This window comes from Drosophila biarmipes, chromosome X, assembly GCF_025231255.1.
Source record: "Drosophila biarmipes strain raj3 chromosome X, RU_DBia_V1.1, whole genome shotgun sequence".
NCBI lineage: Eukaryota > Metazoa > Arthropoda > Insecta > Diptera > Drosophilidae > Drosophila > Drosophila biarmipes.
In genome coordinates, this window is record NC_066611.1 from 6,972,161 (window position 1) to 6,999,568 (window position 27,408).

Below are 27,408 nucleotides of genomic sequence, written 5' to 3' on the forward strand. Positions count from 1 at the left end.
ACTTGTTAACTTTTGGCATCAATAGATGGCCAGAATAGATAGAAAAATCATAAATACAAGGAAATTAATTTATTTTTGCAGCTATTATTTTTTTGTTTGAGGAAACTTTGAATCCAAAAATTTTAGTTTTCAAGACAAGGAAAGAAATTTAAAAAGTAGAATTTCACACAAATTCTGAATTTTTAATAAGTACTGAATGGATTAAGAAAAGTAGTGCAACATGCAAACGTTACTTAAATTACCTTTCCATTGATGACAAACCAAGGCAAGTTAACGAGTATTTTTAAATTTGGTTTCGTCAAAATACTTATGCCGACGAGTGTACTTTGGCTGGAGAGACGCCGACTCCCCATCCCTGGAAAATACCAACTCCGCCGTGGTATTTTCGATAGCCGGGCCATCGCCATCGATTGTCGCGCGAGCTTTAGCGCCGTGTTTGTGTTATCGTCGGCCGCTCTTTGCACTCCACATTCCTCGCTTCGTTTTGGCCGCCAGTTGTGTTTTCGATTGCTCTGCGTGCTGGTCGCCCTCCAGTTCTCCAATTCTCCGATTCTCCGATCTGCGATTCTCAAATCTCCGATTCTCCGCGGCCACTCCAACTCCCATTCAGCCGCCTGCTCGATTGTTTGTTTTCTTCGCTGCACTATTGCGCGCGCGCAGCCGCCGATAAACAGAGAAAAACCAGGAGGAAATCCGCAGGAAACACTGGAAGTGCATTTTAACAGACGTTTCTGTGAATGTCTCTTCATTGAAACACATACTTTCGTTTTTTTTTTAAATTTTGTTCTGTTAAGTGTGGAAAACCCAATTTGCAGCGAACGCAATATAAACTTTTACAAACAAAATGCAGCAGAAAGTTGAAGAGGTGAGTGCCTTCACTTGGGAAAATTTGTTAGAGATTAGTATACTTTTTTTTTAATTCTAAGTTTAGAATTACACATAAGAAAGCTTTAAAAAATATTTTTTTTTTATTCTACAATATCAGGCTCTTCTTGTTTAGAAATTTTAAAAAAATTTAATAGAATAACTTTTTTGTTACAAAATGCCACAAAATAAGAAAATATATATGAAGTACATATAACATTTTGTAATAACTTATTTTTTATTTTCTATAATACCAGTTTAATGTTAAAGCTGAAATATATTCAGATTTGCATACATTTTTTACTTCAAAAACTTGTGATAAATATATTATGTTTTATTAATAAATAAATAGAAATTATGGTATTAAATAGTATAAAAATATTACATTTCATTGGCAAATAAATTGGATTTTAAATTAAAATAATAGCTTTAAACCACTTTTGTTTTCAAAAAAGAAGTTTTCAGTAATGGGTAACTTTAAAATTATCATATTACTAAAAGAATTATATGATATATTTTTCCTTGAGAATATAAGGGTATATAAAATTAGAAGAATAAAAATGTTTATTAAATATTTAGAAAAAAGTTTATATGGTATTTAATGGTACACAAATAGAAAAATTGATAAGATATGGTGGCTTTAGATATCAAAAACAAAGCTATCATAATTGTATTTTGGTTTCATATAATAATTAATATTTGATTTTTTTATATTTGTATATTTGATTTGCGCAAAATATAAAACATTTTTATGTTCTGTTCTTTAAAAATACAAAATATATAGTTTAAATGTTCTTAAGTATTTGAGTTACTTAAAATTCAAAAAAGGTTTTTAGTTCATCATTAATAAAAAACATTGATGTAAACATTTGAAATACATAAATAGTCACACTTAAAAGGGAAACCTCATAATTTTGTTGCGTGTATTACGCTATTTTGTTGCTGTTTTTGTGTGGTTGGCTTTTTCTCCTTTTGCTCCTCCCCCGCCATTCTCTCTTCGCCTCCCCTTTCCCGTGCTTTCCTGTATTCCATTGAACTTAGTACGCCCCCGATGCTGCGCTGCCTCTGCCTCGGCCGGCGTCGCTGCCACAGCTCTGCCGTGACGTTCCATTGACTGATTTTCCCGACTTTCCGCAGAAAAACAAAAAAAAAACACACAAAGCAACACCAACAACAATGCTCTGGCCACAATTGTAAAATGGTTTTGTTTTGTTTTTCATTTACATGTTGTTGTTCTTTTGGCTTTTTTTTTTTCGTTTTTCTTCTTCTTGCTCTGCCCACAGGTGTGCGTGTGTGTGCTGCCCCTATTGTTGTTTTTGTTGTTGCCGCATATTTGCACAGTTGGTTTTTTGTTGTTTTCTTTGGTTTGTTTTTTTTTTATATTTTTGGAGCCGTCTTGATCTTTTTTCTTGGGGGCCAAAACCAAAGTCATGGTAAGAGCTGTGAAATTTGTGATCGCCATTGTTTGGACTCCCATTCGCCGCACTCCACCTCCTCTTCCTCCCCCTCTCCCGCCCCTTCCGAAGATGTGCCATCAAGATCGAGGGGAAGTGGGCCTCAGGTCTGAAAAGTGTGCCACAAATGTCAAGTTCGGTAAACAATCTGTTCCAAAATCATCCTCATCATCCTCATAAAAACTTGGGACTTACCATATAATTCTTGTTTTTAACGCAAAGCTTTGGAATTATACGAATATTATAAAAAAAGTTTCTATGATCGAGAGAGTTAGGACTCAAGTCTTAAAAGTGTGCCTACATCAACCACAACATCCACATAAAAACTTATGATATACTATATCATTGTTTTTCTGGGCATAAAGCATTCGATTTATAAGAATTTTATAAAAGTAATCCGTTGAAAAGGGTGCCTACTTATCGATTATCCAATTTAAGATTTATCATTCTGGTTTTTAATAGAGAGAAAACGAACTAAAGGAATAGGTTATAATAGTTCTTAAGATATATCATTCTTGTGTATAAAGAATTTGAACTATAAGAATTTTATAAAAATGTTCTTATGGATAATTCCACTTAAAACTTCTATCATTCTTTTCCCAACCAAAAGCATTCCAATTTTAGGAATTTTATAAAAAATGTCTTATGTATCACAGAATTGATCGCTAAGGGTAGTATTTACTTAGAATTTATAAGTTTATAACAATAACCTTATGTTTTTTTTTACTTTTTTTGTGATTAATATATCAAGCATTTCTAAAAAAAAGTGAGGGATTGAAGAAGTGACTTCGTTAAATAAGAATAATACAGGATAAAGAAAATCTGATTTAAGAACCCACTTTCAAAATCTTAGCAAAGATAACTATAGCGCCCCAAAGAAAAAAAGTTTTTTCCCAAATCTAAAAACCCATGAATTCGTTTTAAATGTGAACCACAAAAAATGCATATTAAAATATGTATATATCTCACCACCTATGTAAAAAACCCCTACAAAAGGTGAAAAGAAAATTAAGAACAATGTGAAGCGCCAAAACAGCTGTTCAAGCAGCTTACTCAACAGCCCAGAACGCCGAAAAAAGCGATGTTTCGTTTCGAAAAAACCTTAAAGACTTGACACACGGAACCGAAAAGCCAGAAAAAATGCCTTTTTGGCCCGGCCAATGCCAGTTGCAAGTAAAAGTCGAAAAACCTGTAGACACACGGCGCCGCGGAGGGGAGCATCGAGCGAGATGACTGTCCATGACCCAAATAAAATGCCCCGAGAACTGCAATGGACCAGTCGACAAACGATCGAGGGGGCGACGCAGGAGCGGGCGCCGCGGGGCTCCATGGTCAAGTGATTGAGACCGGCCAGCAGCAGATTGGGATTGGCCATGGCAGCGGACCGAGCTCGAGGATCTCCCCGATGCGATTCAGGCCAAGCTGAAGATCTGCACTCGATCACGAGTCTGAGTCCGTCTGAGTGAAGAGGCGAGATAAGAAGTCTGAATCCGAGAAATGAAGACTCCATTCCTAACTAACTAGGATACACTCGGGCGAGTTTGTGTGATCTCTACTGGTTGGCCGGCGATAAGTCCTCATAATATGAGGAAGGAGCCACTCACTTCCTAACAAGTTTTCTACATCTTTCAATTTTTGTTCATATTAGAAATGGTATTATAATGGAACCCTATATTATTGAATATTGCTCGTATAAGAAGTTTTAATATTATAATGGAACCTTATATCATTGAATTTTGTTCGTTTAATATATTTTTGCATTATAATAGAGCCTTATATCATTGAATCTCCTAAATTTTTGCATTATAATAGAACGTTATATCATTAAATCTCCCATCGCTAAAAATTTAAAAAAATATATAATCTTAAAAAACATGAACAAGTTAATCGACTCTTCCCTGTACAATGTCTTTCCCCCAACAGCAGAATTTTTGTTCATATTAGAAATTGTTATATTATAATGGAACCTTATATTATTCGATTTTGTTAAATTTTAGAAACTGTAATGTTATAATGGAACCTTATATCATTCGATTTTGTTCGTATAAGAAATTTTTGAACCATAATATTTAATCTCTTAAATTAATGAAAATTCAAAGAAATATTTAATCTTAAAAGCCATAAACAAGTTAATTGCCTCTTCCCTGTGCAATATCTCTCCTCAACGATTACATTTTCTTGGCTCAAACCAACTCCTCGTGTTTTCCCAATTTTCCGTCAAAAAATGCCACCAAAAAACAGGAGGAAAAGCCCCCCAAAAACCGGTCAGAATTTGATGCATCATTTCTGGTTGTTGCTGGTCTATTAAAATTTCGCTTTTTTGCGCATTGCGGACGCAGACGGCGGGCAGTAAGATTTTCACGTCGATTTTACCCGTTTGGCCAATTGAAAGTAAAAATGCCCGAAACCGGTCAGCCGAACAGCGGAAAGCACCGTGAGATCCTGACACCAGCTTTGATAAATGCCTAATCAACGTCTTTAGGCAGCTTCGCAGGCAATACAGAGTTTTGTAAAAGATGGAAATTACCATAGTTGAAAAACATAAACATAATTATTGGGTGGGGAGAAGATGATACCAACTACCTGTTTTCAAGGAAAAAAATATGATAAAAACGCCCAAGGAGGCTAGAAGAAAAGCCAAGAGGCGTATCGCTGTGAAACCCGAAGAAGCCAGAACTCAAAACCCCAAAAAACTAAAACCCAAAACCCAAGAGTCCAAGGTAATTACACATAAACGCAGATGGTCAGATGATCAGACGGTCGGATGAAAGGGGGATAGCCGAAAGTAACCTTTTTTTTGGAGGTGAGAGAGATGGCCCAAAGCCACAAGAGCGGGCTCAAATGAAAAACGCAAACGGCCAACGCAAAGTACGCTGAAAACCGAAGAGTAACTTGGAGAAATACAAATAAAGAAAATAAAATAAAATAAAACAAAAGTCGAGACTTGTCGTGCGTCGATCGCCACAGGGGTGGAGGTGGAGAAGGTGGAGGTCAATGTCTGGGTTCAACGACTCCTGACCTCTGGCAATCTCGGAAAAAAATTACCAAAAACAGCAACAAACAAGCAGAGAAAACCCCAAAAACAACAGTTATTATTGAAGCACTCAAACCGAAAAGATGCGAGATATTATCTCGAAAAACTGGAGCAGTTGAAGGTAGTCAAGGCGAAGGCACAGCAAAAGATATGGAAAACGAAGCGAGGCGAATGTATCTTGAGAATCCTAATTATCTACTAATTATGCGGACACCCGTGGCCAGACTAGACCGTATGCTAATCTGGAAATGGAGCTTAACAAAATGAGTCGTTAAACGATTTGTAGATCTTGTGGTCTTCTATAAATATCTATTATGTGTATCTTTGTATCTTGTACTTTACTTGTAAATGTAGCTACATACAGGTGATTTTCTAAGTATTTACATTTTTGTAAAGTCAACTTAATATATATTTTATACACATTTATTTTTATATAATCATTTGTGTATTTTGAATTGTGGTCTTTTATAAATATCTTTTATATGTATATAAAGTGAAAACTATCTTTGTATCTTTTTTTCATTATGTAAATATGGCTACAAATAGGTGTTTTACAAAGTATTTTTTTTTTTGTAAAGTCAACTCAATATATATTTTATATAGATTTATTTTTATATAATCACTTATAGATCTTGAGTTTCAGTCTTTTATAAATTATGTATATATTTATATATATTTTATATTATATGTATCTAAAGTGAAAACTATCTTTGTATCTTTTCTTCTTTTTTTTTTCGTAAATGTGGCTTAAAATATTTGATTTTCAAAGTAATTACATTTTTGTAAAGTCAACTTAATATATATTTTATAAACATTAAAAAAAAATATTAAAGCTCGGAATCTATTGCTTTCTACAATGAAATTAATATGATTAAAATACTTCCTAAAAAAATGTAATAAATATATTCATAATCAATTGTCTTCCAAATTATTTTAGATTTATTTATTTTTTATGAAGTCATTAAATTTATTTTATTTAAATGTAAATATCAAAGCCCCATAATTTTGATATTGATTAAATGAAATTTAGAATCACAAAAAATCTACAAATAACTAATGAGTTTAAGCGAAATGTGATCCCAAGAGATCAATCATTTTCGACCATCCTAGAACCTATAAAAATATTGATTAATTAACAATCCACGAATATTTCCACCATTCTAAGCATATCCATCATTTTTTGGGTATTATCTAAGCCAAAGGTGACCAAAAATAAAACCTTTTGAAAAATAATCTTAAGAGATCGTTAAAATCTCTAGAGCCAAATCAGATTACAGCAAAGATTTGAGAGTTAATAAATTTGCTTTTATCATCTGTAGGCCTTCTGGGAAAGCCCCACCTCAGATGATTTTCTGGGAACCCTCAGTTGCATCTGGGAGATCGTTTCGAGTGCAACGGGGATTTGCCGCCTATGACTGCGACCACAAACAATGGCAAATAAAACAAATATTATGCATCGTAAATTTCACCGACAACGAAACAGAAAACCGGTTCACTTTTCAGTTCTGGCAATGAACTCAAAAGGCAAAGACCCAGACCCAGACCCAGACTCTCTCGGCCAAGATGGAATCGAAGTAACGCCGAGGTGTAAAAGCGAAATGCCCCCCGATTACGAAATCGTCTAAGCCGCAGTGTCGAATCTGAATAATAATAGTAATACGAGGCAGACACGCATTTCGGCGGCCGATTAGAAATTCAAATGAGTGTGGGGCAGTTCGCTATCTCGGGGGTTTTGAAAAGTGAATGTGAATGCGACGAGGCGACCGTTAGGACTGAGGCAAGCGTTTAGCTGCCCCACAACAATGCAATGTTTTCGAAAGTGATTTGAACTAGATTTTATGCGGCAGTCCGAGGCGAACGAAATGAAACAAAGCCAAGCCGAAACCTAATAATACCATATAGATAGGAGTGTATACCAGTAGACAGCAATATTATATAGCGATGCAGTCGCCGCGTTTCTTAATTGATCGATCGCAGCTCGTTTACCGTTGGCCGGCTGATATAATTGCCGGCCGCAAGTCGATTTTATAACTCCAGACCCGACTGGGCCAGAAATCGATTTGCCACCGACCATAAACCAGCGGCTTAAGCCGTAACCCAAAAACCGTGTCAATCAAAGTGAAAGAAGTCATCGCTGTCGTCGCCGTCGTCGATTATCGCACAGATACAAGATACAGATACTCCCGATTGCAGCGACCATAACACATAATTGCTAATAAATCGCTCGCAATTAGTAAATCAATTGATTGAGCGGCTTGTACCTCCGATATCGAATCGATTCGATGTCATTGGCTGTAATTCGCTCTGCTGATCCACGATCGCTGATTAGCCGGCTTAGTTATGGGTTTCGAAAATTGATTTTCGCCCTGGTACTTCAACTCACCAACTGCCTTTGCATTGTAAGAAACTATATAGTACATAGATAAGATATAAAAAATAGATATTAACATAAAAAACTAAAAACTTGTATGACCAGTGGATGTTTCATTAGGATAACTCACAATGACTATGATGATTATTTTTTTTTGTTTTAGTTTGGACTTTTTTAATTATTTTTTTAGTTTAACTATCAAAAATATTACTATTTTTTAAGATTAAATTGAGTTTTTTTAATTGAGTGATATTTTTTTTAAAATGATCGTTGTTCAACACTTTATTTACAAAATTAAAAAAATATAAACTTCAAAATATTTTTTTTAAATCATGGTAATATTAATAAATACTATTAAAAGCAAACATATTTATAAATATTTATTACTTACAAATTAACCATCATAATTGTAACTATTAATTCATAAATTGTTATCCAACACTAAAACCTTTTTCTTGTGGGTGGCCAACACTTTTTTGAATAAATCTAGTCAGTTAGTTGCAATATGAGTATAATCAAGTACCATATGTCCACTAGCAGAGTTCCTTTTGGAAGCATTTTACAAATCCCCATTTCTAAAAATATGAACTTAAAAAGCATTTTTTTCAACGTATGGCAACGGAAATCGGTGGCCAGATGATGAAAGATGCAGTGCTAGTCGCCAGATCTTTCCCATTCTTTTCTCATGATCGCCTCGCTTTGAAAGTTGTTTTCTCAAATCAACTCAACTTAACTCAAATCAACTCGGATTCAACTCACCCCATCCTCAGCACAAGTCATCGAAGAAGAACGTGCAGGAGAAATAATGAGATTTTACATTTTCTTTTTCTAGAAAGTTTTTCTCTTCTATGCGCAGCCAGGCCTTTTTTGTTGTTCAATTTTCTCGCTTATTGTTTTTCCAGTTGTTCAGATTTGTGTTTTTTTTATTGTGTTTTCTGTGGCGGAAGAAGGAACTTAGGAAGTTGGGGAGATGCAAGTTCATCGCGGCAGATGTCATGCCTTTAGTATAGACATATCTTGCAGTTTTTCAATTACCATTTGATTGATTGCCTTCGGGGAGATAAAAGGTTTCGTCAGTGTGAGAAATGTGAGTTGAAGATGGCCTTGTTTTTGCTCTGAACATGTGAGCATCGACTCACTTGGGGTTGATTAGTTTTCGAAGATGAAGCTGAGTTTCTGCTGAGTAGTTATCAGTTTTGGAATAGGTGAATATGTCACGTTTCATCAGAACTAAAACAGATTGTTTATGTAATGCCTTTTAGGCAGATAACAAAGGGAACTTATGGAGACACTTTATAAGAAAAGCCATCTTTATCAATATTGTTAAGTTTTAAAGATAATAGATTTATATATGAAATTTAAGAGGATCATGTTTATCATATCTTTAGATCATATATTTATAAATAAAACTTAAGAAAATGTAAAAAGTGCATATTAAACATATAAATATCATATTTTTATAGAAGAAACTTTAGAAGACATAATAAGGCTTATAGTAAAGATTCAACTATTAGATATTTATAGCTTGAACTTTGGAGGATCATATCTATATAATAAAATGTATATTAAAAATATAATGATCATGAACACAAACCTTAATATATATAAAAATGTGTGATCTTTAGAAGTACAACAAATATAGTTTGGACATGCAATTTGTTTTCTTAAAGATATTCGATTGACTTTAAAATTTAGGTTGTCTTATAGAAAGGGAATAACAAATTAGGTAATTCCTCTTCAACCTTCCCTTAGCTTCCACCAATTACAAAAAGTCGAAAAAAATCCCCACGACTTGTGACGAACTTAAACCATTCTGGCCAAGATAAAGATGCGCCACGTGTTGTTTTGCCATGGCATGTCATGGAAACTATTGGAAAACTTTCCCCCACCCAAGGGTTCAATGTGTCGGCTTCCCAGGCATTTTTGCGCTCATAACCGACGCTCCCAAGCACTGAACCCAAGCCCAAAAACCGAACCCCAAAAGACTTTCCACTCCACACCATTGTGTGCGGTGGCATATTGATAAAATAAGCCTCGTTGGTGACCTACCGCAATTTGTTCGTTTCGGCAATGCGATTTGCATGGCGCAACCTTAACCCATTGGCACCGATGTGCGCACTCTACTCTCTCTTTCAATTAGCCCGCCGGCATTCGAACAGCAGTGCATTTTCACAGGAATCCGAAGCCGAATCCGAATTCAAATCCAAATCGAGCCATGCAAAATGCCAGTCGGCCCCGTCTAGTAGAAATATCAATTAGATTGCCGGCAGAAGAGCCAGGCCGCTTTCGATTGCATGTCGGATCGCTGGGTGGGCGGGCGAAATGTGGTGGATAGGTATGAGATATGCTATATGGCATGGCATAGGAGGTGCATTTTGTTTGCTCGACTTGCAAACATTTTGTGCTACTTTACATTTTTCCCCACACAAATGATGAGGCATTGCATTTCGGATGGATGGCTGGGATCTTTCTTTTCACACAGCTCCGCGAGGCGGTGGTTTCCATTGGCTTTTGACTGCGAAAATTTGAATGAAAGCGGGAGAGACAAGTGTCAATGGCAGACGTTGGCAAAAGCGTGTCGCAATTTCCACCATCAAATCTAAAAAAACCGACTAAACAATGGGCCGTGGCTGTACTTTCACCGATTCCAATTGAATACGTCCGAAGGTATGGAACTATATTGTATGGTATATGGTATGATATATATGGCATGTCGTGAGAGTCGCCTAAATTGCGGGTTCCAAGTGCAAATGCAATTGTCTCGGCTAAAACGTAAGTTGTATGGCATGGTAATGGTACACCAGCCATCGTCGGCTCTATATAAGTCAAGGTTCTATTGACTTGCGGCTTATTGAATGATAAGCGTCCATTATCAGCTCTGTCAGTGTCAGCGATAAGGTTCTTTTTCAGCCCGTATACCATGAGCATTCCATAAAACGAAATGCTGTTGCCATTACCACAACTTTGGCAATTCATCAATGTCAAGGTGTTATAGCTAAATGCACATATGTGGGCGGGGCTGGGGGCTAATTAGCATATGGCCGGCTTTGGGGGGCATTAAGTATCGCTTGATAAGGTCCATTAGCCGGAAATGTTGTATGCGGGTTTTTTAGAGAAACCTCTAACTTTGATATTTGATCAAATGGTTACAGGGCTGCTTTTTGCCTTATCGTATATTGTAATCGATAAATGCTTATGACATATTGATCCATTTCATATCAGCTGTGTTATAAGCTGGCGCTGACTAATATTATATGTGGCCCTTAAAAACTAAAGAAATATCTTAATAACTTTATAAATATTTCCATTCCCATTTAGAAATCAAAGAGGCGCAGGTCGAAAATAGAAGGCCATCAAGAGAATACAGTATAATAATAATGATATCAGCGACTTTATCTAATCGAAAAGCTCTATTGGCCAAGCAAAATATCATTTCGCCAGGAGAACCATATTTTTCCAAATACTACCTCGACTTGGGAAAGAGAACTCCAGATTTATTACGTATTAATTATAGAGGTGATATCGTTCTGCCCTTACAGCAACGCCCAGAACTGTATTTTCTTGGGCCCCAGGAGAGTTAGAAAAGAATTCCAGCCACGATGACTCAATTTGTTAACTGAACTTGAATGTCAGACCGATTGCAATTGTGGACTCTATATATGTATATCGATAACGAAGTGATAGCTGATAGGGCGTATCAGTCGGAACTTTCCTGCATATGTACATTGTATATATTCGTATGCTGACAATTGTTCGCGGGCAAAGTGTAAACCCCTTATAGCGACACCTGCTAGGGGCGCCAAGTTCCCCGGAATCCGGAGATAATACTGCAGCAGGCCGTGTAATGCCACAGAGCACCAGTATGTGTAAGTACATGGTGGCGCTGTTCCGCTGGAGTATGGTGGTGCCTAAACAAACGGAATAACAAGTGGGGAATGTCGGCAAATGGAGCAAAGGAAACCAGCAAGCGACCAGATAAGATACTTTGGCAATTTGTTGTTCCTCCAGCTTTGGCCGAAAGTAATTGAAAACGCCGCTGCCAATTATAAATGGCAGGGTGACTCAGGCACTGCAGCAGCTAGGTGTATTTCACCGGCGTATTCGGTGGTTTACCAAAAATAATACAACAAATTTGCTGGATAACTTAATCGAACTATATGGTACTTCCCAAATTGGTTGTTTGTTAGGTCGGTGTTAATAGCATAGTAAAAAAAATCAAGTAAGAGTATCATAACTAGCATTTAATAGTGTAAAATTTTGATTGATAATGTAAATTCTTTGTTTTCTGTTTATGTCAAAAAATCATTATAGGATAGTATTAACAAGGGCTAATCCTTTTTGTGCATTTTTATACTTTTTGAATAATATTTCATCATTTTGTGGCGCCCCCGTTGGGGCCTTAAGTGTCCTAACCAGGATAGTACTAGCCAAGTCTTGTTCTACAAACCTAGACCTTATTTTGTACCGCTCTATCTAGAATAGCACATCAACAGACCTATGTGATTTATAGGTCAAAAGTCTTGTATGATAAACGGTGGCTTACTTTTGTGGCGCCCCCTGGTGGACTGGGATATCCTACCAAGGATAGTACGTCAAAAGACCTATGTGATTATATTTTTTATTATTTTTCCCCCTGCGGATTGCATAACACCATTGCAGCTGACAAACAGAACCTCGTGCCAGTTTAATCCCGCCTTCCCGTAATGAAGCCATTTTCACAGCGCTGCCACTTCCGCTGGCACCTGCTGCTGCAAAATGCCTCGAATGCGGCTGTCCATTTGTATAACAATGCCTGGGTGTTTAACGGTCGAAGCATTACCACTAAGTAGCTCCGTCATCGTCACATCGCCTGTCACACAAACACAGTAACATAAATAAGCCGGCGGAGACAGTTGCTGGCCCCCATCCATTTCAAATGGACCCGAAGCTAAGAAAAAGAGGCACCAACTTTGCATTTGCATTGGAGATTTCTGCCTTTCGCGTAATTTATCTCCGACATGATTTGGCAATTGTCTTTCTCGGTCTGGCTTAGTTCAAAACTGAAACCCACCACGGTGAGTAGTCAGAAACCGACGTCTCCGATGCCATTTTGTTCCTAAAGCGTGGGAAAGACATTCCCACATTTGTTATGCTTGTTATAAGTAGATTTAACTAAATTAGAGTCAGATATTGTTATTGTTTTTGTTTCTGTTTCAACACACCGCTGGTTTTCGCTGGGCGAATTTGTTAAGGTGTTGGCGGTTTAGGTCTCACTTGACCTAGTTTATTTAAGGTTTTTTTGTAGTAATTCTCTTACAAGTTGGTAACTAAAAATACATTTTCACATAATATTCTTCCTTAGTAAAAAAAAGCTACCTGAACTTTAGTTTAATAAAGACAAACTCCTTGTGAGTCACTTGAAATAAGTAAGAGTTATAAAATACAATATATAATCTAGAACTATTAAGGTTTAGAGATAATAAATTTTCGCGTGGACTAAACGTTATTGTCTATTTATATAGAAAAACTATTTGTAAGTCATTTTGTAAAAATAAGTTGGACTCATAATATAAAAATAATGGCTTGGCAACTATTGGAACTGCTAAAGACCTGGAGATAAAAATTGATTTATAACCAATATTAAAGGCTTTACCTTGCCAATGATTTAAAGCTAGTCAATGTCCACAAAACTTATCTACCTGCACTATCGTGAAAATTCTACAGAAGTGCATAACCGTTAGGCCAGAGAACCCGGCAAAGTTTGGAGAAAGGCAACAGCACTACGATAAATTTCCATAGCACTTGCTTATAATAAATATGCGCAACCTTTCACAAAACAAAAAAAGAGAAGAAAATGGAATGCAAGGTGTTGAGGGAAGTTGGGGAAAATATAGAAACAGCCCAGCGGCGATAATGATAATGATAATTTTTACGATCCAACTGACGGACAGCGGACGAACGGACAGCGGACAAACGGACAAAATATGACGCTTATAAAGTGCAGTTAGCATGTCTTAAAGACGTCTTAACCGTTTACCGTTCGTTGGCAGTGGCTAAGCGGCCGCTAAATGTCATAAATGCGGACAATGGACGGCGGCGCATTTCATTCACAAAAATACCAAATGAAAAAGGAAAACCGCTGGCCATTCAGTTTGGCCCAAGTTCAGCTCCAGTGGGTGTGGATCGCATCGGTTAGGATGGGTTAGTATGCGATAGTATGGCTCTTTGTCGGGTGGGTGGGGTCACCAAACGCCTAACGGTTGGCTGTCTGAGCTGGAAAATGACCAAAACCGTTCGGAAATGGGGGCCATTGTCACGTCTTCTGGAGTGTTGGCACTTTCTCAAGGCAATATCCAGTAGTCAGTAGCCAGTGAAATGGTTTCGCTTTTAATCAGCCCCACAAAAAATGCTCTGGTAATTCCCGCCTGTCACTGGGACGCACCGACAGGCACTAGTTACCCCATCGATCTCTGTTTGTTCCGTTTCCAGGTTTGCCCAAAAAAAAATAAAAACAATACTATGCAGAAAACAAAAACCAGAGCAAATAGCTCGAAAGCGAACAAAGCAAGTCAATTAACTTTGCCCGTGTATCTTGTATCTGAATCGCGTCTGTTTGTCCCATCCGTAGAAGAATCTTGCGGTCGCCGCGGCTCACCGACAAAGCGTTTCGCAAATATTTGCCATTGTCTTCGAGTACATATTTCAATCAGCCAGCGACACAATATGAAACACAGTTTCAATTACAACAGCCAGCTGAAAAAAAGAGACATGGCAATTACAAAGGCCCAGATATGTGCACCCCAGCGATCTGATCTGGCCAGAAGAACAGACAACAGATGCCCAGGTAGTGCACAGGGAGAAAAGAAGGGTGACTTGAGAGAATAAATGGAATTTCGTCACCAACTAATTCCATTCAGAATGTTGTGTAATAAATAGCGAATAAATCAAAAGTGCAAACAAAATGGTATCATTAAAATAATATTACACTTAAAAAATAATTAAAAAATAATATTTTTTAAATGCTGCAATTTAACAATATAATGTGAGAAAGACAGTGGCTAATATTTTTAGAAACAAAAAAAGTTTTTTTCAAGTTTAAAAAAAAGGTAAAAAAATTTTTTTTTATTTTAGTTTGGACGTTTAAGTTAGCATTGTAACAAAATATGATGAAAAATCTCTGATTTTCAGAGAAGGTCTGATTTTTGTTAATGGAAAGCAAATAACAAAAGGTGTTTAGGAACACATTATTTTTAAGGTGCCGGGTTCAAATACCACCGCTTTTGAATGAACACATAAAACTCTCGTTGTCATGAACGTGATATAAATTTCTTTCCTATGAATAAGATCTATTTGTATTTATGAACATTGTATTTATGTATTCAACAAACATTTTTAAAACCATTTTTTTCCCAAAAATTCGGGTTCAAATACCACCGCTGATAAATATCACGTAAAAACGTTCGCTCATGTTTTTCTTTCTGTGCGCTCTGTATCTTTTACGTGCTTCGTGGAGCGCCCCAAGTTCAAACACGCAACTGTCAGCTGCACTTACAGATGCAGATACATGTGTATACATGGGTCTTACTTCGGTTGCTCGGTTCTCTGGTTCTCCAGTTCTTTGGCTCTGGCGCTTATTTGCCACACCGCGTGTCAATGGCCCAGGCCAGATGCCACTTTTCCCTGGGAAGAGCTTCAGCTGCCCCTGCATTTCGCAGTGGATAGATGACATAATGTGGACGCCACTTGGACTTCCACTTCCACTTATAGTACCTACTATATGTGCACTATACATATCTGGCAGATATGCTGGGCACGTTTTGTGGCTCTGGCCATCGGCGTGCAGCGCGGGATCTACTCTGCATTCGGTGACATAATTCGCTTGGTTTTGTTTTTTGATTTCTTTGCTTTACTTATTGTTTAGGTATTTTTTTCTTGCTATTATTGTTATGGCATTTTCTGCGGCTCAATGTGGTGCGGATCGCATATTTGGTGGGTTGAGTGCTCCAGTTGAGTGACCAGTCTGCTTTCTGCATGGGAAATGGACTTGAAGTAGCAGCTGTTATACATTTTTTTCTGTGCTAAATAATAGAGTATTTTGCCAATCAACTGAACTGAAAAGGTGTATTGAAATTACAGTATAAGTTGTATTTAAATTTTAATTATGATACAAAATTTCAGGCAGTAAATTTGAATTGAAAAAGAATTGTATGGATTACTATTTTTTTGTAATAAAGAAAATAGTTAAAAAATGCTCTATATTAGATTGAAAAAAAATATATATTTATTACTTTTAAGCATATATATATTGATTTTTATATAGTCTAAACATTAGTACTTTAAACAATAAAGTCTAAGTTAAATACATTTTATTCCCCTTAATTAATATAAGGTTTAAGCTTATTGGTAATATTTATTTTTGTATTTTGTATCTGATTAAAGTTGGCTAAGCTGTGAATTTATCTTAAAATTTTTAAGCATATTTTTATCATATGATGATATGATATGATGTCTAGACATTACGTGACTTTTTTATAAAGGTGCTAAAAAAATGAAAAATATTTTTTGCAAGAGAAATAATTTGTTTTTAAGATTTGTTTCATGTTTAACTAATTTGTAGTGACTCCAACTATTTTTCATTGATACGAATTTATTCTGAAACCAGAGCTGGGTCAGCGAATAGGTTCCCGGACTGAATCATCCGGCGTGTCTATCTCTTGGAGCCGAGTGCTCGGCTCTGCCGTCAGCAGGCACTTAATTTAATGACCGACTAACTAACTAACTGTCCGGGCCCAATAAAATAGCTGGCCCAGACCGACAGCCGAAGCCAAATTAATGGCCAAACAATCCGCAATCAAGCCGCCGCGAGTAACGAGGCGAAATTGAAAAGGCAAACTTCGGTTCGAGCCCCTGATTTGGCCAGGTCACGCATTGCGGGCTGGGGAGAAAAGCGTAAATAGAGTGAAAACCCTGAAGGAGCTGGGAGGAAAGTGATCGAATCGATGGGCTCTTTATCAGCACTTCCCCCAATTTCCCCGCTCGCTTATCGCACACTCATTTCGGTAAACACACACATGTGTGTGGGGGAATAAAAACCTTTCCGGCGCATGAGATAAGGTTCGAATGAAAAGCCACACGAACTATTTGTCCGCGAATTGCGCAAAAAAGAAATATCTTTTTGGCCCCAATTCCCAGCAAACCCACCCACCATCCTGGCCCTCCCACACCGCCCCCTCTTGGCCATTTATTTCGGCCTGTTTTCGCGTTGTTGACCAATTTGCTGGCTTACTTTTTGCGCTAATGGAGCGCCCAGAGCTGGCGACGTGACTATGGCCATCATTTTGGCCGATTTCTTGGTTTCTTGGGCTCTCTGTTTTTTGGCCAAACAATCTTTCTTGCGGCATGGCAAATCTGCAAATCTAATTACAGCCATCGCCGCAACGGTCCGCTCCTAATGGTATTGGTAATGCTAATGATATGGCGTCATAATTGACACATGCTCCAAGTGCATCCGCCTTAGATTTCCCCCGGCGATTATCTCTCTCTCCCTCTCTATCTCTGTCTTTGTATCTTTTTTAGTATCTTTTGCCGCCCCCCACCCCCAAGATAATGTAGTGTATGGATCACGAATTGCTATAGGTAAGCAAAAACTGGGTCGATCGGTTCGTGGCTAAATCAGTGCTGAAAGCCCGAGCTAGATAATGACATTGGCCAATACCTCCATGGGAACTGAAGGTCTTTAGGTTAATATATCAAAAAACATCTTTGAATTTGATTGAAGAAGCATCTAAGAAATGCACCCTTAAAACTAACGAAAAAAACATAAATTTTAGTGACAATTTTATGATAGATTTTATCTGGAAATCGAAATAAGGTGCTATATATTCTAATTTTTGCCAACGTAACTGTGATATTGGTAAAAAATAGCGATTTATTTCAGATAAGAAAGACATAAAACTTTTTGTGGCACATAGTATATGTTTGTACGAACTGTTATTCAAAAAAAGTACCACTAAAATAATAAATCAACTACTTGATAAAAAAAACCTAATAATACGTATTTTCTAAAAATGTTTTTAAAGACGTAGTGTGCTGAAAATGATGATAAGTTTTTAAGTGTTTACTAAATAGATGAATCATTTTTCTCAGAGAAAAAAAAAACTTAAAGAAGTACTTGTTTAGCTTAGTTTGTTTTTAAGTATGTCTAAGAAATGAGTAATAATGAAAATAAACTAAATTTTGTATGTAACTATATTATAAGCTGGCTAAAAACGCAGATTTATGAAGGAAACGCCTAAAAAGTTAGTTTTTAATGGATTTTTCTAAGGACAGGATATTATGACACCAATCTTTATGTGCCATCTGGCGCTATTCACTTCGAGTCTGCTGGCCAAAATCCGAAAATTTTAGGTACCGCCCTTCGTTGGCAATTGTAATGTATTGTTTCATCTCTTGTTTTGCATTTCTGCTGTTGGTTTTTTGTTGGTTTTGGCGGCTTCTTCATTGTTTTTTAGTTGAACAATTTTTTTTGCACGCTTCAGCTGCAACTGCGGCGGTCACTGAGGAAAACGCTAAATGAATTGCCCCAAATACGACTGTTGTACGCGATGATCACGAAGGTGATGATGACGATAATGATGAACGCTATGCTAATGCTGATCGCTCGCCTGGAAACGACGCCGGCAGAGCAGCAGCCCAAGCAGAGCAGAGGAGAATACACGGGAAGAATTGGAGATCAGCGGAGAATTCGATTTTAAGTTAATAAAAATTTAGATATAATTTACGTAGGTTTTCTTCTTTCCTTTTATTACCTAAAGGTAAAGTCATAATACTGGTGAATAATAAGGAAACAGAGCAGAGTAGAATAGACGAGATGAATTGGGGAATTACTACGGAGAATTCGATCTTAACTTCTTAAAAAATCAGATAATTTGATTACTATTATAAAATTATCTAAAAGCACACCGAAAATATTGGAGAATACTTGGGAAAATTAACAGAGAAGAATAGACTAGAAGAATTGGGGCTTATCGGACAATTTGAACTTAACTTATTAAAGATTAAGATACAATTGACTTGGGTTTTCATTATAAGGAAATGATCTCAAAATAAAGCCATAATATTGGTGATTGTCATTTTTAAATTGATCTTAAGTTATAAAAATGGTATAAAAAGTGATTTGAAGAAACTGTGAAGAATCTATACATAGATAGATCAGAAATTTGGTATATATTCAAGGAGGTTATGAGCTCTTCATATCCTAAGATGCTTAATGTTTTTTTATATTTTCTTTGTTATGAGATTTAATACAAAATTACTCATAACGAAATTCGAAGAATTGTTTTCTGTGTATCTGTGTTGTTGCCAGAAGTGGATCAGTTGCCAGACAGAGATAGAGCTCAAAAAGGGGCTGAAGAAAGGGGAGGCGGGAAGAAAGAGCCACAGTCACGGTCACGTTTCTTGTCACGTTCTCCCGCTGCTTTTCGTTTCTTCTGTTGTTTCTTCTCTTCTGCTGTTCGTACCCCCTAATTCTTGTAGTGTGGGTATACGACTTTTCTTATCCGCAAGCTAATTGATTTCCCATTGGAGGTTGCCCAGTCAAAGGTGCTGTAAATAACTCAGGCTTTAGAAACTTTCCAGGTAATTTATCTTACCTTTTGCGGGATCCCCAGCTGCAAAGTTTATTATATCTATTTCGTAAATGGGTTTTTACTAGAATATACTACCAACCAATTTTAGGTTATTTATTGCGTTGCAGTAATATTTTACACTGTTGAATGGGATAGGATTTTTTTAAAACTTCCTTTAGAGAAATTTAAGTTATTTAAATTATGAACATGAAAGTGCAAATATCAGAAATTCAGTCTACAGTTTGAATAAAATATTTGCTATTTAAAAATTGTAAAATTCATTTAATATAATTTTTAGTTATGAAGGACATTTTGTTACATGGTGCAAATATGTCTTGTAAATTACCTATGTTATATTTTCGGTAATTTAAAAATATGTTCAACAGCTTTGTTTGTTTTAAAACTATACTCTTTAATAAAATGGATTAAGAACTTTATATATTCAGTGGAATTGCAAAAACTTTTGAACGATATTATATTATATTTTTATATCTATTAAAACAATGCACTTACATATTTTTATCTTATTATTTTAATTAATGCAATTTAACTCTGTTTTTATTGTTTATTGCCTTGGAAATGTTGTATTTATCTTTGAAATAGATTGCCTTATTTTGTAGCCTTTTGCTGGGTATTTGCAGGTCGAAAGCACATCTACCCTGTTCCTATTTGTTCGCTTTTCGTGCTGTGTGGCTCCCCCTCTTGCCAATTTGCTTTCTGCCTTGTTGCTGATCTTGTTGTTGGCCGATCTTGTCGTGGCAGCAACAGCAACAGCAGAGGCAACAGCAGAGGCAACAAATTGTGGCTTATTTGCTTGTGGCATGCTTTTCGCTGTTCCCTGGTAGGCTGCCTCTGTTCACGCGACCCATTGGGCGTTTGACCCCGGCGAATGTGGCATGCAAATGGGTTCAGACTGGGACAAGAAGCGAATGCCGCATGCCTCTTGGACTTGCAATACCACTCGCATTCGCATTCCCATTTGGATTTGCATTTCCCCTTGCGGTAAATTTGCTGGAAAAACGCGCGCCAAAAGTGACAGCCGGTCGAGGAGCAGCTGTCAACTTGACTTTAGGCAGCTGCCGCCAAAAGTTGCCGCCGGGGCAGCGATGTTGCTGCTGCCGCCGCAATGTTGCCGCTGTCATTGCACTCGGACGCCAGCAACAAGTAGCGCCCAAACGGAAGTATCCTACCGCTTTTTTTCACTTTTGCGTTTTGGGCATACATGCATATATACCCTTTCTCTTTTGGTAAAAAAAGTGGGAAGAACCCTCGCAGGAAGCGTTTCCCATCGGTTTTTCTTTAATTAAACTGTGCACTCAGGGGATCGCATTACTTTATTGGTAAAAAGAAAAAAATGCTGGGGAGCAGAGAAGATGCCTGAAGTATCAACCACACTTAAGGGCTTCATTGGGGTATTTAAAATATTAAATTTCCTTCCCTAAATGGTAACAAATTGCTTGTGAACATGATATATATAAACCAAAAACCCTCAGATACATTTTTGGCACAATACTTACTCTAAATATTCCTATATTATTTTTCAAGAAAGTTTTGGATTATTTTTAATTGTAAATTAAATTATAAACACAAGACTAACAGATCTAACACAAATATTTAAATTTAAACTTTGCTTTTAAAAGGTTAGTGTCAAATAAAATATATTTTTTTTGGAAATTTAAAAAAAGAAAATTATATATTTAATAAGCTTAATAAAGCCACAGATGGTTACATTAGTGACAAAATAATGGACTTTAAAATAATGATTGTAAAATAATAATCATTGAAAATAATCATTATACAATGTATTATAAAAATAGTCAAGTAATGACTAAAATGTCATATTATATTAAAATTTTAGTATGAATCCCTTTGGCTTGCTAACTAAATATATTTGAAGTAAGGCTATTTCCCACTTCACCATCATTTATCCATTTTCCCGCTTGTTTTTTGTCCAAGCTGTTTCTTTTTGTTTGAAGTAAGTGAAAACGACGTCGTTAAACGCACATTTCGACGCGATTCGTCGGCGTTTTGGCTGCCCAGCCCAGACAATTGAGTGAAAATCTGCATCGAATCGATGAGCTATGATGATTTGAACAGACTTTGGCTGCGACACAATATTTTATATCGACTCGGACGACCGCACAAAACGAGACAATGGGGCGGGGAAAAAGCATAAGTGCCGCATTCGCTCACTGCGGGCACTTGGCGACTCTGAAAAGCCGGCACTTTCTAATGCGACAGCGATGCGGAAGCAACAGCACGACAGCAACATCAACACACCTGCAACAGCAACATTTTGCAGTGGGGAAGCACCCACGAGGCGGTGTCACAGACCCCGCAGACCTTTAATGCCACCCAAAGCCAACTCGGTGACCCGAAAAAGCTGGCCCCTGCGCCCCCAAGCAACCCTTATATGTACTGAAAGACCCCTTTCTTCCCTGAAAGTGGAGAAATAAACATATTTGATGTATGGGTGGAGATGGAGACCCTGTAAGTGCTGGCATTACGACTGCAGGGGAAGTATTTAGCCCTCAAATGGATGCTGATTTCTGTGCGAAAAGTTGGTTTTTGAAAAGGGTAGATGAGGGCATTGAGAACAGGAGACAGAAAATTGCTTTAATTCGTGCTCCTTCTCATTATGAGTTATTTTTCTTTAATATATGAACTCTTTTCCTTAAATAAGACAGTCTATCATACATAATATACCAGGTTTTAGGTTGATTTTTTGATATTTTGAGTTGTGGCTATTTATTATCAATATTTAAATAATTCCATATCTATCCATACATAACATTATTAAAGCATAAACACATTTTTTATCTTATCTTAAGATTGCTGCATTATTGTAAAATTTTTTAAAATATCATATTTGGACATTTGTTTTTTCAGTCAACCCTACAAACAGTGTTCCTAAGATATGATAATATATTTTTGGGTGTGTGAATGAATCATAACTTATGAGCATAATAAAAACCACTTTATTTTCCTAACTTTAAAGTTGCAATTTTAAAATAAAATAAAAAATTAGCATGCAATTTCTAAATATAAAACGAAGTATCACCAGCACTATTCATTGGGGCCCAGCTGTTTGTGTTTATTGTGACAGTAAAAACTTGTTAATTAGCCGACAAATTCCTCTGGGCATGTACGCAGAATATAATAATAAAAACGCGCTGAAAGTGAGACTGCCAAACACTTTTACTCTCGATGTGTTGTTTTGGTTTTGGTTTTGGTTTTGGCTTTGGCCTGGCGTTTTCAAAACCGATTCGAAAACCGCGATACACGGCAGTCACCGAACCGGAGAGGAGCCACCCAACCACCCAACTTTGTTGTCGATGTCACGCACAATAATCGGCTTAGGTTACGCTTGGGTCCACTCTGAGCCACTCTGCCTCGCTTTGGGCCACCCCAACCACTGCGAACCACTCCGAAAACCCCCCGAAAACCACCCAGCCCGCTCGACGACGTGTGTGGCTTTGGGCGGATCATTTGGGCAGCACGATCGAAGCCAATCAGCGGGCTATGCAAACAGCGGATCTGTCTCCTCCGGTTTCGCTCAAAGATGCAGCTCACGGATGCGGGTGTATCTCTTGGTGCACTTGAAGAAATAATTGTAAATCTAAAGATTTAATATTTATTTACGTATTTTACGATACGTCTCGAAGTTTATGGGAACTCTTTAAATTGAAATATAATATTTAAACATTTTTATAGATATTTTAAAGTATTTAAAATTTAATAAAATGTTAAATGTAAATATAATTGAGAATGTTTCTAATATTTTGAATATAAAATATATTTTTTTAAAAACGTAAAATTTAAAATTTAAAATGATCTACCTTTATTAAAGTATTTTTACATTGAATGCAGCAATTTGTTATGATTTTAATATAAAAATTTAATGCAAAATGCATAATTCGTTTTTAGATATTTTTTATGATACTCCCTTTTTATCAGTGTACAAATGCATCTTGCGGCTTGCAACATACATGCAGCTCAGAAGTTCGAAGCGTAATCGGAGCAGCTCGAGCACTTCCTCCGTTTCGGGTTACCCGTTGCAGTCCCAGTAAAATTAGCCCAAGTTCGTTCCTCGATGTTCAGTCAATCAGAGCTCAGTTGAGTTTTTAAAACTAACTTAGAAAATTAAAAACCTATTTATAACAGCAGTGAATTTATTTAAAAATATTACATAAGATAACTATTAACGAATAGCATTTATTTAAGATTAGTGTTTTTTAAAGAAAAGTTTTACATTTGTTTTTAAACTTGATATTACAAAGCGAAGTATTTTTTTTGCATTAATATTAAAAATGTAAAATATTAAAAGTCTTTACAAAATAGAAAGAAAGCGTATCTTTTTAAATATCTTTTAAATAATAATTGTTTTTGAATGCCCAAATTAATTAATATTACGCAGTTAAATGTATTTTATTTCAAATATTTAGTGGAATTTTATTCTAATATCTAATCCAATAATAATAAAATATATTGCAGTCCACACATTCCACGTTCGAAGTTAGGAAGTTCTACTTTATTATTTACTGTGCATATAATCAATACATTTTTCCGAGCCCAAAAAGCTGTACTCATCTCAGTCGTATCCCTCTGTTCTTGCAGAAAATCGATCCCCTGACGCGCATCCAGGAGGAGATCAAGGAGGTGGTGCGTCGCGAGGAGGAGTACCGCCAGCTGGCCACGCTCTCGTCCAGCACCACGCCCACCATCACCACCGCCTCCGCGGGGCAGCTGGTGGACTTCGAGACCTACACGGTGAACGGCAATGGCATTGACTTTGAGCCGAAACTGGAGCAGGAGGAGGAGACCAGGGATCAGGATCAGAGCCAGGAGCAGGGCGTGCTGGTCACCGCCCAACCGGCGGCCGTGCAGACCACCTCGCTGCTGCTGCCCATCGACGAGCTGTCCAACACACCCTCGCTGGCCTCCAGCGTGAACAGCGCCAAGGAGGAGAGCCTCGATGGCCAGCACTCGGACGACTCGGGCATCTCGGCCTCCTCGCAGAGCAACACCACGGCGAGTGTGGCCAAGCAGCCGCTCAAGCTGACCGTGGTAACGCGCCAGGAGCAGCGCTACATTGGACCCAACTGCTACAACCTGACCCCGGAGCCGCCGCAGCAGAAGCTCATCACACGGACCATCTCGACGCCGCAGCTCAGTGGTTTGCCCCAGAAGCGGCAGTTCGCCTTCGGTGGCTCCACCAAGGGAGTGATGCAGCGCTTCATAGCCTCGCATGGCAAGCTGGCCCCCACCAGCCCACTGCCGCCCGCCTCCCCCTCGACCCTGACGCTGACCAATGGAAATGGTATTGGTGGTGGTGCACAGAATGGACAGAACAACAACAACACCCTCAAGCTGAACACCCGCACCGCCATGGCCTTCTTGGAGTCGGCTAGCTCGTCGGCGGCCATCACCTCGGTGACCCTGTCGCCGGCGGCCATCGAACGCGACTCGGAGGGACGACCCCTGCGACGGGGTTACGTGCCCGTCGAGCAGAAGATCCAGCGCGAGCTGCAGGACCTCAAGTCCCGCGAGTCGGAGCTGAAGCGCCTGCGCAAGATCAACAGGCAGAACACACTGAAGGCCTCCCTGGACAAGCTGTAAATGGGGAAATATGGGGAAAATAAAATGCCAAAATTTGGTATAGCAAAAATGTTCCCTTAAGTCAAGAGAAATTGTTAGCTTGGGTAGTGAGATGTTCAAAATAGTGGGTAATTTATCTTTTTAGGCCATACTAAAAATGAAATATTCAATATATTAATATTAAATTAATAAGGGACGTTAGTATGGGTACATCTTGATCTGGCCAAACTATTACATAAAATATTTTATTTTTTATATTTAATAATTTTGTGAGATGCCATTAACATCCATATGATATTTAACCCTGCAGGCAACTCAGCACAGACGACGAGGCCGATGCGGATGACGACGACGAGGACTCCGAGGTGGAGCACTGCTACGGGCCGGGGAAACTGCGCAACGCCCAGTCCACACAGGAGCTGGACAGGAATGGGTGAGTTGGCCATGATAAGCGACCGAAAATCATTGATTTAAATCCCCCATTCCGTTGCAGAAACGAGCAGGAGATCGTCCACAAGCCCTCCGGCAATCGCAGCCTGAACGCAGTCGCCTACATAGCCAACGGAGTCAGCAATGGCAATGGCCACGGAATGCGTCCGGCGATGTCGCTGGCCCAGCTCTGCGACCTGACGCCCGAGGAGGCGCCCTCCTCGCGGGGCCTCATCGCCCAGTGGGAGAGCCTGATCAAGAAGAACGCCGAAGTGGGAGCGGTCGAGGCGATCATCTAAGGAGTCGGAAGCTCCGGAACCCTCTAAAATCGATAGAGAACCATAGCACACACACCAACGATCTGGTGCAGAGCAGACCAAATTATTATTGTAGTGTCCACACTTACACACTTGATCCTCCCACGTCCATGTCCTCGTCCTTGTTCTCCTCCTGCGAAAGCTGCTTATCAACGAATTAATCTTAACGCCAACCCATGGTAATTGAAGTTATAACTAAATGGAATTGCCTGTACTTAAAGCGACTTATGTGTAATTTGTAATGTGTACGCGTACGTGAACTGTCCGAGAACTCTGTTGTATATATATAATTCTTCGCGTTTCCAGTGCGAGTACAGTCGACTTGCTTATAATTTATTACAAAAACCAATTTATATAAACCTTATATAAATATATATAAAACCTAAATACTATATGTACGAAACCAATATGCGAAAACGATTAAATAAAAAACAAAAACAACTAGAACCTGAAAGTGTTTAGCAGCTAGGAGTTTTCACAAAAATCGGAATATCATATTTTTGACAAAATCCTAACTGAATTTTCTGCCCTAAACATTCAGTATTTTTGATGCCATAAAAAAACTAATTGAGGAATGTCATATCTCGCTGAGCTCGTTGTTTAATTTTCAATCTATTGGCATATGATGCACCCCTTACAAATATCTGAATCCCATTTTCCGCCATAAAAATTCAGTTTTTTGGCTGCCATAAATGAACTAAACGTCAGATGGCGGAATGTCATACCGCGTTGAACTCGTTGGTTAATTTCCAATCTTTTGGCATTCAAGTCCTGGAGTTTTTTAACCTTTCAGATTTTTCGAAAAAATTTATGATGCACCCCCTTACAAATATCTGAATCCCATTTTCCAATCTTTTGGCATTCAAGTCCTGGAGTTTTTGGAAATTATTTAAAATTGGAAATTAAACAACGAGCTCAACGAGGTATGACATTCCGCCATCTGACTTTTAGTTCATTTATGGCAGCCAAAAAACTGAATTTTTATGGCGGAAAATAGGATTCAGATATTTGTAAGGGGTGCATCATAAATTTTTTCGAAAAATCTGAAAGGTTCAAAAACTCCAGGACTTGAATGCCAAAAGATTGGAAATTAACCAATGAGTTCAACGAGGTATGACATTCCGCCATCTGACGTTTAGTTAATTTATGTCAGCCAAAAAACTGAATTTTTATGGCGGAAAATGGGATTCAGATATTTGTAGGGGGTGCATCATAAATTTTTTCGAAAAATATGAAAGGTTCAAAAACTCCAGGTCTTGAATGCCAAAAGATTGGTAATTAAACAACGAGTTCAACGCGGTAGGACATTCCATGATCTGACGTTTAGCTCATTTATGGCAGCAATAAAACTTAATTTTAATGGCGGAAAATGGGATTCAGATATTTGTAAGGGAGTGCATTATAAATGTTTTCGAAAAGACTGAAAAGCCAAAAGTGTCTAGGTTTGAATGCCAATGGATTGAAACAAATTTAACAAATTTTCGCATTTTTCTGAAGGGACCGCATCCGGATTGTTTGCAAGAAGTGCGAGAGGCGATCGCTATGTAATTGAGCAATTACTCTTAAAACCACACAAATTAATCTATCTTAAATTTAGACTTTGTTGGGAATATTATATTTTTTCGAAAGACAAATCAATAAAAAATATACCTCAGACTGAATGGCACTGGTTTTTCCAAGTAGTGTTGTAAGAAGGGCTTTTTGGCCAGCCCAAAAGTATGCGACGGACCCAATA

At 37.8% G+C, this 27,408-nt stretch overlaps 1 protein-coding gene across 1 annotated transcript; it reads left to right on the plus strand.

Moving 5' to 3' along the window:
- The first annotated feature begins 456 nt into the window (after positions 1 to 456).
- On the plus strand, positions 457 to 26,120 carry LOC108024810 (uncharacterized). The gene is made up of 4 exons (XM_017094933.3): positions 457 to 865; positions 23,947 to 24,944; positions 25,238 to 25,360; positions 25,421 to 26,120. The coding sequence occupies exons 1-4, from the start codon at positions 845 to 847 to the stop codon at positions 25,653 to 25,655; spliced, it is 1,377 nt and encodes a 458-aa protein (XP_016950422.1). The 5' UTR covers positions 457 to 844; the 3' UTR covers positions 25,656 to 26,120.
- Positions 26,121 to 27,408: the final 1,288 nt, after the last annotated feature.